At 47.1% G+C, this 19,141-nt stretch overlaps 1 protein-coding gene across 1 annotated transcript in view; it reads right to left on the reverse strand.

Moving 5' to 3' along the window:
- Positions 1-19,141, reverse strand: part of Prkca (protein kinase C alpha) — a 392,514-nt gene that overhangs the window by 57,800 nt on the left and 315,573 nt on the right. Inside the window, exons 7-8 of the mRNA XM_051158935.1 lie at positions 18,424-18,558; positions 18,104-18,200 (exon numbers count right to left, since the gene is read on the reverse strand). Of these exons, the coding sequence (XP_051014892.1) occupies positions 18,104-18,200; positions 18,424-18,558 (232 nt within the window). The remainder of the gene's footprint in view (positions 1-18,103; positions 18,201-18,423; positions 18,559-19,141) is intronic.

Below are 19,141 nucleotides of genomic sequence, written 5' to 3' on the forward strand. Positions count from 1 at the left end.
ACAGCAGCTACTGTAGAAGAGAAGCAGACAGTAACCTGTGAACCGACCAGAAATAGTGGTTGTTGTCACATGGGGGCAGAGCTCAATGACCATATGAAGCCAGGTCCTGAAGCCAGATACCTGAGCTGTCCAGGCTGGAACTGCCCCTGAAGCTTGCTTTTCTTCATGGGTATAAAGATGGGAAGGATTAATAAGGCACCTTGTCATCCCCGCCCCCTCCCATGTCCTGCACCCCCCATACACACCACACACCAAAAAAAAAAAAAAAAAAAAAAAAAAAAAAAAGGCTCAAACCTGTACTTTTTTTTTTTACACAGACATCTTTGTTTCTATTTTTGTGAGTTTTGCCTCTGAAATGCTAGATCCACTTGTTCAACTGTGTTAAAAAAAAAAAATCTAAATTGTGTCTAGATGACAGGCGCAAGCATTTTGAAAGCAGAGGCAACTGCCATTGGGTTTAGGACAGAACTTCCGAGATGTCCTGGTTCAGCCCATGCTTGTGGAGCGCTGTTTAAACCATCCTGGTCCTTAAAACCCAGGCATCTAATCAGAGCACCATGGAACACCTGCCTCCAGGACTGGCTGCAGCTGGACCGCTGCTCCGTGTTCCTCTCTGGGTTCCATCAGCTCCCAGGGGATGCGGAGATGCTCAAGAGTGGTGCTGAGCATGGAAGCAGGGTGCTTCCTGTCACAGATAGAACGGCACTTACGGAACCCTTAATTTCCGCGGGCCTCAGTCTTGTCTTCTGTAAAATGGGCTGAAATGCTAACCTCATCACAGATGAACTGGATCTTTTATTTTTACTGGGCCAGAAGCGGGAAGCTGCTTCCATAGCAGTATCTAGCCACAGCCATTCCAGGTGGCAGGCAGAGTCAGCAGAGATTCAGGGTCGATAAAGAGGAAGAGATGAAGCTTCAGCAGGGAGACTCCCAGAGAGGGGGACTCATTAGAGGGCCGAGCAGTCCCAAGGGCTCTCCTGCCAGAGTTGGTCTTCAGAGGAATGGGAGTGGGGGTGGGAATCTGGAGGAGGAGCTTCAATGCAAGACAGAGGTGTAAATCCATACCTTTTCCTGAGGCGGGGGTGCGGGGGGGAAGAATGTGTGTTGGGGGCCACCAGCCTGGAGTAAGATACTGCTGGGGGCCACATTTTTATGTGGTTCTTCAGATCTGGGGTCCTGGGAGACTGTGGAAAGTTGAGGTGTAGACTTTGTTGCAGGTTGCAGCAGAGAGGAAGTGGCTGAGGGGCAAGTAGTCTCAAGGGTAGAGAGTCTGGAGTGGGAGAGGACAGGGGTGCAAGCAGCACGGCTCTCCACAGACTAGATGTCCTGGGGTTCTTCATGTGACCTATTGGCTTTGAAAGTGGATGGGGACTTTGCCGAAGCCGGCCGGGAAAGAGCAGATGGGATCTTATTGATTGCTACTGTGACTCGTGGGGGCACTCAGCTGGGGACTGGTACAGTGAGGGGCACAGAAAGAGTACCCCAATAAAAAACGGGACTATGGTGGCGGCATTCCTCCCTAGCCTCCACCCCCACCCTAAGCCAGCAGCTTTGTGCAAATGTGGCTACTCACTCACAGCGGCCCTGCTGACTTCTGTGTAGCTTGCCAGGTCTGGGAGGGCCAGGCATGGCCTGGTTGCTGATAAATCTATCTTCGGAAAAGTCCACAAGGTAAAGTTTAGAACTGTGGCCAAGCAAGAGGGAAGCCACTCTGAGGTGTGAGGGAATGGTTGCTCTTGCTGTGTTAACCCCGCACTGCTGACCCTTCCTCCCTCAGAAAGAATGAGCTGGGTTTCTTCTCCTGGGACTAGCCATGAAAAGGGCCCAAGAAATACATAAAAATAAGAAGGAATGCAAACCACGTGGGGAGGAGGCTCTGTGATGCGAGGCATGTGACTTCTCTGTCCTGGTGGGAGAAGGGGAGCAAAGCCTCCCCCTGCTGTTTAGATTTGCTGTGCTTTGGATGTGAAATGCATTCCCCCTGCCCCCCTCCCCCGACCCAGGCTCATGTATTTGAACACTTGGTTCCCACTATTGGCTCTGGGTACTGTTTTGGAACATTTAGCAGGGAGAGCCTTCTGGAGGACATGGGTCATAGGGGGATGGGCCTAGCCTCACTTCCTGTCCAGCCTGTTTCCCGTGTACAGGGGTGATGTGGCCACTTCACCCTCTTGCTGAGATGCCTATCCCACTGTGATGGACACTATTTCCCTAATAAACATCCCTCCACTAACTTGCTTCTTGTTAGGCATTTTGTCATAGCAATAAGAAAAATAACTGATGTGGTGTCCAATGTACAAACGGGGGCTTCAGACCCAAGTATGAAAACAGAGCTTTGGCGTTCACATGGTGATGGCTACTACAGAAAAGAACATGACAGGCAGACACTTGATTCCCACATCCAGGTGTGGGGTGGAGGGCAAGATCCAGGAAGAGGTCTTGTTTTAGGTACCGTGTGTGTGTGTATGTGTGTGTGTGTGTGTGTGTGTGTGTGTGTGTGTGTGTGTGTGTGTATGCATAATTTTTTTTTTTTTTTTTTGAGACAGAGTTTCTCTGTGTAGCCTTAGCTGTCCTGGACTCACTTTGTAGACTAGGCTGGCTTCAAACTCACAGAGATCCGCCTGCCTCTGCCTCCCAAGTACTGGGACTAAAGGCGTGTCACTGTACCATGTTGCTTCCTGGAATACCAAGACAGGTGAGAGTGAGTGGCCAGCCAGTGGGGAGGAACGATTTTTCAGAGAGAGGGCAGCTGTCCACCAGAGTTGGGAGAAGCCTCAGTTTACCCACTGGGAGGGGGGATCTGGAGAGGTAATGAATAGTTTTGCCCATTCTCCCCCTCCGTCTTTTCCCCTCCCCAGACAGGATTTCTCTGTGTAGCCTTGGCTGTCCTGGACTTGCATTGTAGACCAGGCTGACCTCGAACTCATAGGGATCCACCTGCCTCTGCCTCCCAAGGACTGGGATTAAAGGCGTGCACCACCATCACCCAGGATTTTTTTCTAAAGATTTATTATGTACACAGTGTTCTGCCTACATGTACACCTGTAGGGCAGAAGAGGGCATTAGATCACATTATAGATGGTTATGAACCACCATTTAGTTGCTGGGAATTGAACTCAGGACCTCTGGAAGAGCAGGTGGTGCTCTTAACCGCTGAGTCATCTCTCCAGCCCCCCTCCCTCTATTTTTAAAAATATTTCTGTGTGTATGTGTGTGTGTGCGTGTGTGTGTGTGTGTGTGTGTGTGTGCGCGCGTGTGTGTGTGTTTATGAGCAAGATGAACATGCAGGGGGCCTGTGAAGGTCAAAAGAGGGCACTGAATTGCATGGAAGCAGAATTAGGGTGGTTAGTGAGCTGGGAACTAAACCCGAGGCTTCTGCAAGAGCTGTGCAGGTTGGGAGCTGCTGAGCCATCTCTCCACCCTCAGCTCTCTCTTTAGTTTTCTTTTTAGCTATGGCCACGTCTCTTCTAGTGTCTGTCTTTTCTACATGCTAGGAAACCCAGCCTTAGACTTTGTATATTAGTTCTTCCTAGAAGGATCGTTTTCCAACATAGCTACAAGGACAAAGATACTGTAAGGCAGAAGGTTTAGGTGGCACTTAGGGTTTGATGATCCAAGCATTAGCTTATTTCATGCACCTGGAAGTGTTTGTAAACAGGAACTGTCCTCACACCCTGGAGTGGACAGAGGCAACTGTTTGCTCTTAAGAAAACAGAAGGGGTTACTGCAAGGGAAGGTCTTCTCTGCTTACACTGTAGCTCAGTGTGCTCAGGTGGGGCCAGCTTCTGAAGCTGCTTCTCCAAAGAAACCCAGCATCATGAAGGAGGCCTTTAAAAGACAGGCAATGGAGGGCAGAGGAGACGGCCCCCGAGAGCAAGTCTCAGCATGGTCATCATGCCCACTCTGCATCGAGCACCACGAGACAAATGCTGGGGCCCACCTGGTAGGTTTCACACAGAATGCAGAAAGTGCAGGAGGCAGCATTCACCTGGTGGCTGACACAGGAGTGGGGTCAGGGGACAGTCAGGAAGTGGATCTGTCCCCGGCTGCCCCAGCAGTAGTAGTCCTTAGAGGGCTACAGAACTACCTCATTCTTGTCAGAACAGTGAAATGCCTGGGACCAAGCCACATGTGGCCACGCCCATTCTCTCACTCGCCACAGGGCATTTCTTTGCATTAACAAGGTCTTTGCATCAATCAGTTCCACGGTACCCGTAGATGTGTCTTGCCAGGCACCAATCCATGTGACAGGGTTACGGGCATTCCTGTTAGTACACATGACTGAGAGCACATAGCTAGGTTCTCAAATGATTTTACACAGATTACTCTTCAAGAGTCAGAATAAAACCAAACTCACATTAAGTCTTTTCTCTGTTCCCAGTTCAAGCTACGCCACCCCAACCCCTATGTGACTGTCTACCCCCCAAGAGGCTCAATGTAGCTCAGCCTGGCCTTGACCTTTGTATGTAGCCATGGTGATCTTGAACTTCTAACATTTGTGCCTCTAGCTCCTCTGAGTGTGAGGATGACAGGCGTGCGCCTCCTCCAAGCCTCGTTTATGTTGTATCATGCTGTGGATCCAACCCAGGTGCCTCATGCACGTGAAGCAAGTGCTCTCCCATCTGAGCGCCATATCTCCAACAAACTCACAGGCTCCTAACAAAACCTGCCTTCTCAAGGACGCTGAAGCTCTTCAGTAACTCCAGGTGCCTGAGAATTCCCCAGTCAAACAAGAAGGGAGGCATGCGCTATAATCCAGCCCTGGTAACTAAAGGCCACGCACCGGGTTCCCTGGCCTCCCCCTCTTTACTCCTGAATAAAAACCCTACTGTGACTAGAGAGCTTCATTGTCTCAAGTACTGACACGAAGGAAAATGAATCAATACCCTCTTAACAGAGAACCCCACATGAGGAGTGGCACGCACAGCCGCAGAGGTCCATCGGGAGAAGATGCCAGAGAGCCTGGTTTCACAACCCAAATCCCACAGCCTGATGCAGTGAGGGGCAGATGGTATGGCTCATGCTGTGACCCCTCTAATACAGTTCCTCATGCTGCGGTGACCCCAACCCCCAAACTATTTTTGTTGTTACTTCCTAACTGTCGTTTTTGCTACTGTTACAAATTGTAAATATTTTTTTTTCCTGATGGGCTTAGGTGACCCCTGTGAAAGGGTTGTTTGACCCCCCGCCCCAAGAGGTGTTGTGTGACTCACAGGTTGAGACCTGCTGGGCAAATGGGCGAGACATTAGAGTGATAAGGCCTCGTCTGCTGAAATGAGAAGCTCTACTTTTTGTAATTATGAGCCTTTAGGTCAGAACTCACAGATCTATAATTGTTCTCAAAATAGGGTATTTTACTCTAACTAACCAAAGCTTTGATTTCTGGCTAGATGTTTTAATCTACAACACAACTAAGAGGAACCAACCGCAACAAAAACATCCATTACAAGCATAGGCTCGTCTCGTTGATAGGGTTAGTGGGCGCCCTGTGCTTTAGCACTTCTAGGGACAAACCTAGAGGCCCTGGGACATACATGGCAAACTTCCATCTGTGATAGTTCACCCCAGGAAGACCCTCAGGGGAAGTGCATCAGTACAGTGCTGTGCAACCTCGGCATCTTCCTCAAGCCACTGGGCAATCACCCTTGGACTCAAATGGGTCTAAAAACAAGCCCAAGACTTGGTAATATTTGGCTATATTAAATTAATCCCAAATCTCCTTCTGAAAAACCACAAGAAGTGCTAACCCACCCCCACACCCAGCACTCCTCCTCTTCATGTCTCCAAGAGCTCCAGGGGACACATGCCTATGGACATCCAGGCAGGAGCCAAGGTGGGGAAATGCTAGGAAGCTACACTGCTGTCTCTGTGTTAAGGGCAAAAGACATGGGAGCCATTGAATGCTCCAAGTTCCTGAGCTCTGACCCTCTTGTGACCTGTGTAGTTTGGGAAATGTCACCATCACTTATATATCACAGCAATGGTCTCTAAGGAGACTCTACCCATGACAATCGGCAAAAGCTCCCAAAATACCCACGAACACCACAGGTACAGGTTACTGAGCCTCATTTTGGGAGCTGCCATTTTGAATTCTTAATTTTGTTTGTTTGTTTGAGATGAAATCTCTCTGTGTTACCCTGGCCCTGGCCTTAAATTCATAGAGAACATCCTGAGAGCTGGGATTCAAAGCGTGCACCACCACACGCATGGCTTAAAGGTCTATTTTTATTCTTCTTCTATGTACATGTGCATGGCTGTGTAGGAGCATGCATACATGAGTGCTGGTGCTCACAGAATCCAGAGGTGGTTTATTCCCAGCAATCTGGAGATATAGGCAGGTTTGAGTCACCTGACATAGGTGCTGGAACTGAACTCAGGCCTCTGAAGGAACCATAGACACTCTTAACCATGGGCCAATACCTCACGCTCTCCCAATTTGGATTCCTGAGACCCCTCTGGTCCTAAGCTGTTGTTGATACCATGCCATGTCTTCAGAGTGGCAACTCTTTCAGCTGTAAAGCTTGGCCAGTGTCAGGAGCTGGGGTCACTGGCCACCAGATAAAGAGGGCTTGTAGCCTGAATCAGAGCTTGGCTGTGAGGACATGGAAGAAGAGAGGGAGTGGAAGACCGCTGCCGCTGTGAAGGGCTCCCATCCCCCATTGCTCCACACTCTCCCTCCAGGAGTGGTACCTGATATAAACAGGGCAGATGCGCATGTAACCAGCTGGAAACTGCTGGAGTCCCTGGCTGTTGGAACCACAAAAGTGTGTGAGAGAAGTTGGGCTACTTCTGACAGCAATCAGATTCTTGACCCATGTGGGTTTTGCCCAACTGCTACAGGGCTTTGGACATGTAAGGGTAGAATGCTTTCTGATGCCAGAATGCCTCTCTGCTGAAGGCCTCCAACCACCCTTCAGAGATAGGTGTGTCTAGCAAAAAAAAAAAAAAAAAAAAAAAAGCTACCTTTGTTCTGTACAATGAACAATGGACTCGATTTCAAGAGGTCTGAGAATTATGTCAAAGGCTACATGGAGTTAATGTTCTTGGGACTTAGAGTAGTGGAAAAGGAAAATAGTATCAAGATGCATGGATAGACACGGTGTGTGTGTGTGTGTGTGTGTGTGTGTGTGTGTGTGTGTGTGTGCATGTGCCTATGTGTGTACACACATGCAAATGCTTACAGAAGTGCAGGGAAGAGCAGAGGAAGAAGCAGGAAATAAGAGGCACCATTTCAGACCTTATATCATTGATTTTACAACTGTGTACCTTCTGAGATGTTTCTTTCCTGCCAACAATGAGGCTTTTAAATGCCCTTGTTAGGCCTAATACTCCAAACTCTGTTAATCCTGGAGTCCTGTAGCTTCTGCAGAAGATCAGAGGGCCCAGATTTCAGGCTTTTCGCGCCAGAAACTCCTCCTGGTAATGACTGCACCTTGCCTAGAAGAACCAAAGCAGCCCCAGGCAAAATGCTTACAGGAATGAATGTATCCCTGTCAAGAAACTCTATTTAGGGACGGCAGAAATTTAATTTTCACCTAATTTTCATGTCTCACAACATTACAGTTCTTTGATCTGTGGGTAAAAAGACATTTCAAAACATAATTATTCTTCATTCGCGGGTCAGGAAAAAGCAGGAAGTTTGGTACAGGTCTCTCTTTGATCCATTAATTCCCCTCAGTTCACTGCAGCTGTAGATGAGGAATCTGCTAATTCATCAGTCAATGGGTTCTGTCTTCTCCATCAGCACTTCTGAAGATGTAACGAGTCCCTGGGAATCTTATTAAAATGCAGATTGATTCAATAAGTGGGTGAGCACTAAGTCTCCACCACCACGTCTACCAGGCTAGCCTGCAAGCCTTACCTCATCCTCACAGTAGCTCATACTACAGGCCTAAGTCATTGTGCCTGGCTTGGATTGTGTGTGTGTGTGTGTGTGTGTGTGTGTGTGTGTGTGTGTGTGTGTGTGTTCATATGTGCGTGTGTGCAGATGCATGTGCTTGCATGTGGAGACCAAAGGCTGATGTCAGCTGCATGTTTCAGTTGCTCTCCACCTTGCTCTTGGAGACAGGGTCTCTCACTGGACCTGGGCTCACTGATTGAACTAGACTGACTAGCCCTCGAGCCCCAGGCAATTACCTACTTTGCCACTCTCACCCTGCCCCAAGGCAGGCTTTTGCTGGGGATCTGAACCCAGGTCCTCATGTTGGCAAGCAACTAGCCCATCTTCCCAGAACCACTGAAGCTTTTCTCTCCTGGGGCTTCTGCCACCTTAACTCTGCTCAGGTACCGGGACTAGAGCCATTAAAGCCTATGCCAATGCTTATTCCCCATGTTGACATTTGTGCCAAGGGACACTGTCCCTTCCTTGCCTTCTTCAGTTCCTGTAAATGGAGGAACACATCCCTGGTCCTCAGGGAGAACTGCTTCCACCATTATGCATGCTTGTTTCCTCACCCGGCACCATCAGCCCACAAAGCCATGTCTAGAACACAAGGCTTCTCGCGCTGTCTCGGGGACTGGCTAAGATGGCACAAAAAGCTAGAATAGCCAATCCTTTATTTCTTTTTGTTTCCCAACAAAATTATGTATTATGTCTCCAAATTAAATTAAACTGAGAACACATGGCCAGGCTGAGGGCCCCAATGCAACCTTTGTCTTCTCTTCAAGCTGACCAGCAAGCCTGGGCTGTGGCCATCAGACTTTCTCTTGGTTTGCTCAGTGCTAAGGGCTATTGACAAATGGTCTAACAAATGTGTGAAAATGATTCCTACCTCATCTTAAGACTTTACTTCTGAACCCAAGCTGAAGTACAAATATTAAAATATCTCTTAACTGATGCCTTTTAAATAGATTTTATTTTATTTTATACCCCCTTAACATTATCCAGTTAAGAAAGTAATTAAGTAGCTATTTAGGGACCAAAGAAGTAGAATCCATACTGGGGGCACATCAAATTTCTGTTTTGTGGCTAAAGGGCATCGGAAAGAACTCAGGTTTCTATAGTAACCGTAGCAGGGCTGATCAAATCAACAAATAGCTACAATTTATCTGAGGGTTTCAAATGGGCTGTTTTTCCCCATCTGGAAAAGAACATTGCAAATTAGATAAAGTCTTCAAAGACAATGAAGGCTTTCAGAAAATCCAATTTTGGCAATAGTAAATAAAAGAGAAAAACATCTGCTTTCTCTTCCGATGTACAACCTCTCCACGGCATCTCATCTTCACTGATTTAAGTACCTTGACTAGGGCAGTCATTGGATTCTATTAATTTGCTCATTAGTAAGAGAGAACCTTAAATCGTTTCTCAGAATAAAGGAAAGCATCATTGGCAGCGTCTCCAGGGTGACCCTGTAGCTTCTCCATCTGGATGCCAAGCCTCAGAAGGCTCCTTTCCTACCTCCTATAGACAAGCCCCTCACAACCTTCAAACGCATCTTGACTTCTAGTTTAGACACTTGTGTGGTTCTGAGCAGTCACAAACATGAAAAACTACAGAAACACACAGTATGTTTTTCTGCCTGTGTCTGGGGTACATGTGTCTGCATGAGCCAGTTGGGGGCTGTGGGTGGACATCAGTGCACTGTCCACAGAACAGTAACACCACCAAACCAAATAACCCAATTAAAAAGTGGGGGTTCAGAGCTAAACAGAATTCTCAAGAGAGAAATATAGAATAGCTGAGAAACACTCAATGTCCTTAGTCATCAGGGAAATGTAAATCAGAATGGCTCTGAGATTCCATCTTACACCTATCAGAATGGCTACAATCAAAACCTCAAAGGACAACACATGCTTTCAAGATGTGGAGAAAGGGGAACACTCTTCCATTGCTGGTGGGAGTGCAAACTTGTACAACCACTTTGGAAACAATCTGGTGCTTTCTCAGGAAAATTAGGAATAGTGCTACCTAAAGACCCTGCTATTCCACTCCTGGGCATATACCCAAAAGATGCTTCACCACACAACATGGATATTTGCTCAGCTATGTTCATAGCAGCTTCATTCATAATAGCCAGAATCTGGAAACAATCTAGATGTCTCTCAACCAAAGAATGGATAAAGAAACTGTGGTACATTTACAAAATGGAATACTACTAAGCTATTAAAAACAAGGAAATCTTGAAATTTGCAGGCACATGGATGGAACTAGAAAAGATCATCCTGAATGAGGTAACCCAGACCAAGGAAGACATGCATGGTATATGTGCACTTAATAAGTGGATATTAGCCCAACATCAATGTACTCTGAGAGGGCCCCAAGTTCTGTTTCCTGCTCCCACCCTGTCTGCTCTGCTGATCTCAGTAATCTGGGTGAGGAGAGAAGAAGTAGCCCTCTTGGGTAGCATCCAGTGTGGTTGGGGAGATGAGCACACACTTGCTACATTGTTTTCCCACTGAGGCTTCTCTTGGATCTGTCCTACACTGCCCTGGGAGAGGGGTGACACCACTGAAATAAGGCTGTTTTGCTTCAAGGGCTGTAGGGGTGACTCAGTAGGCAAAAGCACTGGCTGAGTAAGCCTGACGATCCTCAGAACACGTGTACACAGGAGGCAGTAGCACAGTCTCAGCAATCCCAGTGTGCAGTGATGTGGAGATGGAAGGTGGAGACAGAAACCTCCAGAAGCTCCCAGCAAGCCATCCAGGCTTGTGCAGCTGCCAGGAGATTGTGCTCCAGTCAAGGGAGAAAGGTGAGGACTCATGTGAAGACTGCCCTCTGATCTTCCCACGTTGGCAATGGCATGGGTCTGCCTACACCTGTGTGCCATAGCCTACGCGCAGAGATCATGAAATGACCCATGGAAGTCAGTTCTCTCCTTCTATCATGTGGATCTCAGGGACTGAATGTAGGTCATGAGACTTGGTAGCAAGTGCCTTTCCCAGATGAACCACATTGCTGGCCCATAACATATTATTTTTATTAACTGAGAGGAATATTCTAGATATACCATGTACCAGAGAAACACACACATACATATACACATGTTGTTTTAAATTTTCTAGAAAATGCACTTACAACATAAATAGTTAAAATTAATTTCAAAATAATATTTAATGTACCTATGGGGATGTAACATAAAATACCTATGATAATTATAAACTTTGACCATGTAGTATATTTAGCCAATATATCCAAGATATTACCTCAGTATACATCGACCATGAAGTTATTACTGCAATATTTTATATTCTTTTCATGTTACTATATCTTTGAAGGCTTGTGTCTTATTTCAAATCATGCCGCACATGGCTTAGTTTTGTTTTGAGATGGTTTCATGTAGTCTAGGCTGACTTTGAACTCACTATGTTGTAGCAAAGGATGGTCTGAACTTCGAATTCTCTTTCTTTCACCCATGCGCTATGATAATAGGCATGTGCCATTCCACCCAGCTTAAGCCGGTACATATAAATACTCCAAGGTCTCAGATGACCAACTCCTATCAAATTATACAGCACAGCCCTAGAGGATTGTCAAGCAAAAGTAAATGTAGGAATCTGATTTAGTAACTTATGATTTAGTCAGTGCCATACTGAAATTATAAGCAGCAAACAGGTGTGGTTGCTATGGGCTGACGCCCTCCCTACCCACTGTCCCCTTACCAACCCCCACCCCCGACAATTGATAGAAGAACTCCTGGTATTCTTGACCATCTGAAAAGAGAGGCTGATATAAAGTCAGTTACAAAGCATGCATGTGGTCCAAAGCTGGGCAAGTCAGATTTACATATGAGGGGCTTGGCATGACCTTCTGTGACTAAAGCCCAGATGCTTAGGTTGGGAGTCAGGCCATGGTAGCATTATCCTTAGAAGGCTGGTCCCTCAGAAGGGACACTACTTGTCATTAGGGAAGCACTCAGTTACATTGCAGTGCCCTTCAGCAGCCTCCTGGGTACCAGGGTCCATGAGAAAGAAGGTGGAAGGAGCAGCCTGCAGAGCTATGGGATCCAGCAATCTTTACAAATTGTTTGCTGCAAACATGATCAAGACAGGAGCACTGGGGAGGTGGACTTCAGGCTCCAAGAAGCTGTGAATGTTGGGATATCAACTCACTGGTCTGTTTTCAACAATGATACCTAGACAGAAATGTCTGAGGTTCTAAGCAGGATCCTAAGAATCTTCTTGTCATCTCACTGTACCTTCAGTGCACTTAAAAATGTGATGTCGGCACTTATTACTTCCTAAGTATAGTAAGCAATGTCTACTTCACCCAGTCATCTACCATAAAAGTAAGAAAAAAAGAAATAGAGCCCTGGCTAACACAGTTTGAGCCCACACTATGTCCCAGGTATTTGTCTAAACTTATATAACAATATGATTTTTTGGGGAGGAGGGGACAGGGTTTCTCTGTGTAGCCTTGACTGTACTGAACTTGCTTTGTAGATCAGGCTGGCCTCGAACTCACAGCAATCCACCTGCCTCTGCCTTCCTGAATGCTGGGATCACAGGCGTATAGCAATATGATTTAATTATTCCTTATGTATTTCTGTGTGGTAGATACTGTCACTCTCCTCATTCCTACACAAGAAAAGTGGAGGTCAGAGTTTAATTATCCAAGGTTGGTGCTGGAGAGATAGCTCGTTGGGTTTGGATCCTCAGCACTCATGCAAAGGCTAGGAGTGGTGATGTTCACCCCTAAGAGCCCAGAACTGAAGAGGAGCGGAGACATGTGCATCCTGTGGGCCCACTGGCCAACCAGCATAGCCCAAACAGCGATCTGGGTCATAAGCCAGCACTCGAAGGCAGAGACAGGACAACCAAGGGTTCAAGGTCACCCTCAGCTAAAAAGTAAGTTTGAGTCCAAACAGGCTACAAGAGACCTGGTGTGGGGAAAACAGCCAACCAACCAACCGAACAAACAAAATAAGGAAAAAAAAAAAAAACTGTGGCCTGACGATATCTTTTTTTCCCCCCTCCCTTCTCAAATAGAAAGTTGAATGCAGCTTGCAGGTGCGATTCAAGATGTGAGTAATTTTTATGCTTGACTTTTGTAAAAGACCAAAATGATCATTTCACCAGAAGCACCGGCTTCACAGGAGGACTGGGTAGTAGTGGACGCAATGTGCATTGCTAACCTAGTTAGTTCTCTAAGGCCCCCGCTAGAGGCCACCCCAGCTATGGCTCTGCTCTTGTTTATGCTTAGCGTGGTTCCTGTCAATCACCTAAGTTCACTATTGAGTATACACTGAGGACCCCAAACCAGACCACTGAGTTGAGAAGTCTGTGTGCAGTATGGGATTCTGTCTCCTTTCCTAACAGCCATGGAGAGTTCCTTCAACTCAGGGGTCATCCGATACACTCGCAGACTCACAACACGCCTAATTTATAGGTACAGTATGTTTCAGAAATTTGTTTTACAGACACACCGTGTCTCGACACTCATCTGCTTGCATACAAGGCTGTTTTCCCGTGAAGAGATGACAAATGGTGACAAAGGTCTCACCTCCTACCTCTGTCTCATTACAGAGCCAGACAACATGGCAGAGAATCTACCCACGGTGTGGAACAGAATTTCTACATGAAAATGGCATTCATTGCAACAAAGCTCAGAAACAACTTGAAATAAAGGTGTCTATGCACTAACTGCTCTCTGCACTGAACTACACTGACAATGGTGGCGATTTGATAAAAACCAACCAACCAACCAAACAAACATTTGCATAGTAAGTGTGTTTTTAGAACTTCTCTACTGGTTTACTCTTAAAAGCAGTTCATCTTAAGTGCTGATATCATTCCCATACACTCAGGAACACAGAGAGGTCACACCGTTAAGAGCTGGCAAGACCAGGATTTGGTTCTAGAGTCTTTAGGCTGAACCAGAAGTCAGTAAACCGTAGCTTATGGGTAAAGTTTATAAACTTTATTTATAAAAAGCTTGTTAATGAAAATGAAACATGGTGCCATTTATTACGTATTTTCAGCAGGTGTTTCCACACTGCAGTGCAGCACGAAACTAAGTTATTAGCGACTCCTTGTGGCCTGCAGATATTATTTGACCCTTTAGGGGGAAGACTTGCTGACCTATCCCCGGGACCTCCTCCCCTTCTCAGCTAACAAAGAGCCTACTGTGGTAGGAGCAGAGACCCAGGCTTGGGAGGACAAGTCAGGAATCCTCAACTCTGCTTAGCCTCTGTGGGGGTTTTGGGGGACTGCAAAGCGGTACAAGGTGTTATACTGTGTTTACTTCTCTGTAATCGGCCCACGGGTACAGAACACAAACCCCACAGGAAGTAGGGCCATTTGGTCTGCTCACTGCTGGAGCCTTACTTATTGAACAAATGAAAAGACATGTAATTTAGTTTGATGACGCAGGGACTGTGTGTGTTTTACCTGAAGACAAACATGGGGCCAGATTAAAGGGCCGCAGAGACACTCTCTGTGGATATTGTGGCCAAGGTCCTGGTTCGTGTTGTCTTTTGTGCAGATGAGCTGCCCTGATAGAACCTGTAGGAGCGAGCTCAGGCTTTTCCAGCCATCCTGGGATTTCCCCCCCCACCTTGGCTCCCAACAGCTTCACTCGCAGATGATTCTGTTTGCCAAGATTCTAGAATCAACAGTTTAAATACGAAAAAAAAAAATCCATCTAATTATCCGATGATAGTAACACGGTGGGTAGAGCTGTCAGCACTCATTTGCTGCTTCTTCTTTTTTTTTTTTTAATTTTAATTAGACAGTGACTTTTGTTATCGCAGGGAAGGCTGTGAAACCATCACTTGTTGATTCCTTCTAGAACACAGAGATGCCTGGGTGCGACGGGATTGCATAGCTGTAATCCCAGCACTCGGGAGGCAGACATGGACAGAGTACCAGAGAAGCGTGCCCAAGCTTTGGCCTACAGGCCACACCACAGCCCAGGATAGCTGTGGATGAGGGCCAAGGTATTGTAGATTCAACATTGTGTCAAAGGCTAGATGTCATTGCTCTAGATCCTGCGAGAGGCCCCTGAGATATGCAGGCTTCTGAGAAGTCTGACCACTATGCTGGGATTCAGCCAGTGACAACTCAACACTGAACTTGTATGTGGCCCAAGGGTGCAAAGCAGAGAGAACACAAGGCAGAGTGACATATTGCTGTCAGCTCACGTGAGGCAAGTAGTACTGAGGGGTGCTATTGGCCACGGGTCTAGGAATGGAGAAGGAAAATAATGTGGCGGCGTTTAAAGCTCCAGAGTTACATCTTGATGCTAACTTACACACTGTTTGGCAAGGCCGGCCAGTCACCTCACAGATCTGTTCTTTCTCCCCTAATGCATGCCTTGCCAACACTGGCCACCAAGGGAGGATTGCAACTCTCACACATAGAGACCTGAACACAGAACCACTCTATGACCGTGTGCCCGCCTAAGGTCAGACCAGACGATCCCGTTTAAACACAGCATGGAAGTTGCCATGAAATCCCAGCCTCTTTCTGACTCCACCAGCTACAGTCTTCTCACTTGTCTCCTGCTGTACTGTTGACAAAATGCTCGGCAAATGAGCAGACACCATCCAGGGAAAATCCAGGAAATAGAGCCAAAAGATTGCCAAGGAGATACTGAGATGTAGTTCATGCAGGAGTTCTGTCTAAGCATGGGGCTCACAGGGTTGGTAGCCGCCATCCCCGACAACTAAGGACCTCTCCTCTTCCCTGTGAGGCTGTACGGCCTTGGGCTAGTATTCCACTGTCAAGTCCAGCTCTCCTAAACAGGGAGATGGTGACAGACAGCACATTGTCTGTCTCTAAGAGACATGCTTGATGTTTGGCCTGAAGCCCTCTGGCCTAAAATGTTTATCTTGATATTTCACTTGGAACTGTTGACCTTTATAATGAGGCAGAGCCATGGCTCAGAGACACAGGAAGCTAACTCGCCAGGAAGACATGGAAACGAAGCACCATAGTGGGTCAATATTTCCCTACTAGGTGGTTTTGGGTTAGTTACTTCAAGTGACACATCTGTGAAGCCCCCAACAGTGTTCCTCTTGCAAAAATGTCCTATGCTCATGGGTCGGAACAGTGAGTATGAATGACAAACTTGGGGTGTGAGAGCCAGGAAAGCACAGCGGGTTTCTGCTCTGCCTGAGGCCGGCACCCAGCCTCCTGAAACCTTCTAGAAGGATCTATCCATCACAGAGGTGGGTGACATTGGGGAAGGTGACTGCAAGGTCTTTTAGGGAAGGTAGTCTACAGCTGTGTCCTATCTAGGGCGGGGGCGGAGGCAAGATGACAGAGCAAGTGAAGGAAAAGAGCAGGATGGAGAAGACAGGGCCGGCGGTGCTCAGCAAACTTTGACTCTCAAGTTTGTACCAACTTTCTTAAAGACCGTAAGAACCTCATTCTTCCAGCTTTTATCATATATTTCCTGATATTTATGGTCTCTCCTATAGTTTCAAAAGATTTACAATTACGTGCTATGTGTGTTTTTCTCTCTGTGTGCATGTTAACCTATCACTCGGAGCTAGAGTTATAGTGGTTGTGAACTGCCTGACGTGGGTTCTGGCAGCCAAACGTGGGTCCTCAAGAAGAATGGCAAGTGCCCTTAACCACTGAGCCACAGCTACAGCCCCGTCTCCTGGAGTTTTTGATAATAGGCTGGTTCTCACCAGCTAGCTCTTAACTGATCTGAAAGCAATAGATACATGTTTGACCTACACAGAACCCTAAGTTTTAGTTGGCTGTCCACATTAGAAGAAACTGGAACACGTCCTACAGAAAGGCTTGGCTTCTCTTAAAAAAACTGGAGGCATGGCAACATGGGCTTCCACATGTGTTGAAACAGGAACTGCTACTTCTGCTTTTCTATTTGTGGTACTGGGGATAGACCCCAAGGCGTTGAGGATGCTAAGCACATGCTCTCCGGCTGAGCCATGTCCCCAGCCTGGTTGCCACCTTTAGATGGGTTCAGACTCAATGGCTTCTGATGCCCATTGCTCCCTACTATCTCACCAACCTGGATGCCTGCTGTTACCTGTCACTTATTTAAAGTATTTGTGACTCACACCAATCATTTCTGCTTCCAGAAGCCATGAGACCTAGCCTTCAGTATTCCCACCGACACCTACCTTCACCGAATACCATCAGCTCCATGGCGGCAATCATTTGAACAGTTTTACATCCTTTGGGATTCAGCCCATCTGATGCGTTTCTCCTTGTGGCAACAACACGATCAGGCTAAGGACCGCCAGCGCCCATCGATTCCAACATGTTAGTAAGAACTCACTATCTATACACTTGTGTATGGCTCTCTCTATGTTGCTTGAGGAATTCCTGGGATTTCCAGGGGATACTGTGTCGTCTACAGAGAAAGATTACCCACTATACAGACCACAGAGGCTACTAAGTAAGGTGATGGAATGGTCAGATGCTAAGTAATTAGAGAAACAGAAAGCAGGGGAGACGGTGGCGGGGGGGTGGGGGGTGGGTGGGTGGGGGAGGTCCTAAGGCAGAGGCTTAGAGAGAAGAATGCTCATGATGGGCTGGGGTGGATGGAAAGCGATAGAGGCAAAGAAGAAGAGAGGAAGTAGAGGAAAGAGGGGGGGAGGAGGGCAAGTGACACCAGGACAAAGGCAAACCCGCAAGCCCACTCAGAGTGAGAGCAGGAGGCCGCCTTAGCTAAGCTAAGGCAAATAAAAAAATAAAATAAAATAATTCTAAACAGGAGTGTCTGTTGGAGCTCACCCCACAGAAGAGAATTGGGCCAATTTTGCATTCTGTAGGGAAAAATTTTCCCAGATCCTAGACTAGAAGCTAATTATAGGTAAATCGCTCCCTAGGAAGTTCCTCTTGGAGGATCACAGGCCTGTTCTGTACGAGGAGGGTGCACTCCCAAGCGTGCTGTCATCCCCGTGCTGGGCAAAGTGTTGTTCTTATGTGGGCATCAGCCATGCTCTCACCTCTGCGCTGTTTCCAGTCCTTGGTCACAAAGGACAAGAGACACGACGCCAACAGCTTGCAAACGGAAGCACTTACATACAACATTTGTGTTCTTAATTGAAGTAAGCAAGTGTTATTATGAAAACTGCTTTAGGCTTCCCAGTGGCGTGGTGAGAATTGAGCCCTCCCTGAAGACGCATTTTTTTATAACGCAGAGGAAAAGATGGCTTCTTAGCCATGGCTTCATGGGAACCCTCACCTCAAATTTCTGTCTGAGTTCCACGTTGCCTTCTTCATCCCCTTCTGGAATGGGCACATTGTAGTATTCACCCTCTTCTTGGTTGAGCAGCTTGTACCTTCAAAGACAGGGGAGAAGGGAGGGTAAGGGTCAGCCAGTGGCTCCTTTCCCTCAGCCTCTAGTCAGGCTGTTGGAGAGATACTTCTACAGAGCCCACCCGTGAATGGGGTTGGCGGGAGGGGGTTGGGGGGTGGGAGTTGGGGAGCTACAGCCAGCCTGTTCCTGGCTTCTCTCAGCTGCCTAGGGTTTGGTGACGTGCTGGGTCTCATGGATTTCCTTACCATCCGCTGGCTGGCATCTTCATCAGCTCCGAGACACCGAAGGAAAGGGAACCCATGAAGTCATTCCGTGTCGTCCGATCCCAGTCCCAGATTTCTACAGACAGTCGTCGGTCTTTGTCTGAAGGCTTTAATTTGCTACAAAGATAAACCCATACATGACACATTAAGTCATCTCAATCATGGCATCTTGGGAGACACCATCAGGCCCATAGCCTGTGCCTGAAACAAACAGTATCTTCAATTTACTTCTTATACCAAACAGGATATCAGCCTTTCATATTAGCTGCCTACAAAAGCCCTGTCTGGATCAAGAATCAATGGACATTGGTGCCTGGCAACTCACTGCTTATTTCTATAAATAAAATTTTATTAGAACACAGCTTCAAACCACTTACTTATACAGAAAAGGTACAAATAAAGTTTTATTAGAACACAGCCTTGGGTATTTGTTTATGTATAACCCGTGGCTGCTTTGGCAGTAGAGACTGCATGATGCACAATGACTGAGATACAGATTTCCTTTCTGCCCTTTTCAGAGCAGAGCTCAGTGGCTTCTCTCCGGCAGACATCTTTCCTTCTGGTTGTTCACAGAGGCAGCACTTCCTGAGTGTGTCCCCACGGCATGGCGGAGCCGTTGGCGCTCCCTGCTGTGTGTGAGGCCTCACTACCGATTCTTCTCCTTCCTTCATCTCTGTTTTGGAGTTTCCATCAATCCTCC

Source organism: Acomys russatus, chromosome 16 (genome assembly GCF_903995435.1).
Source record: "Acomys russatus chromosome 16, mAcoRus1.1, whole genome shotgun sequence".
In the NCBI taxonomy this organism is placed as follows: Eukaryota; Metazoa; Chordata; class Mammalia; order Rodentia; family Muridae; genus Acomys; species Acomys russatus.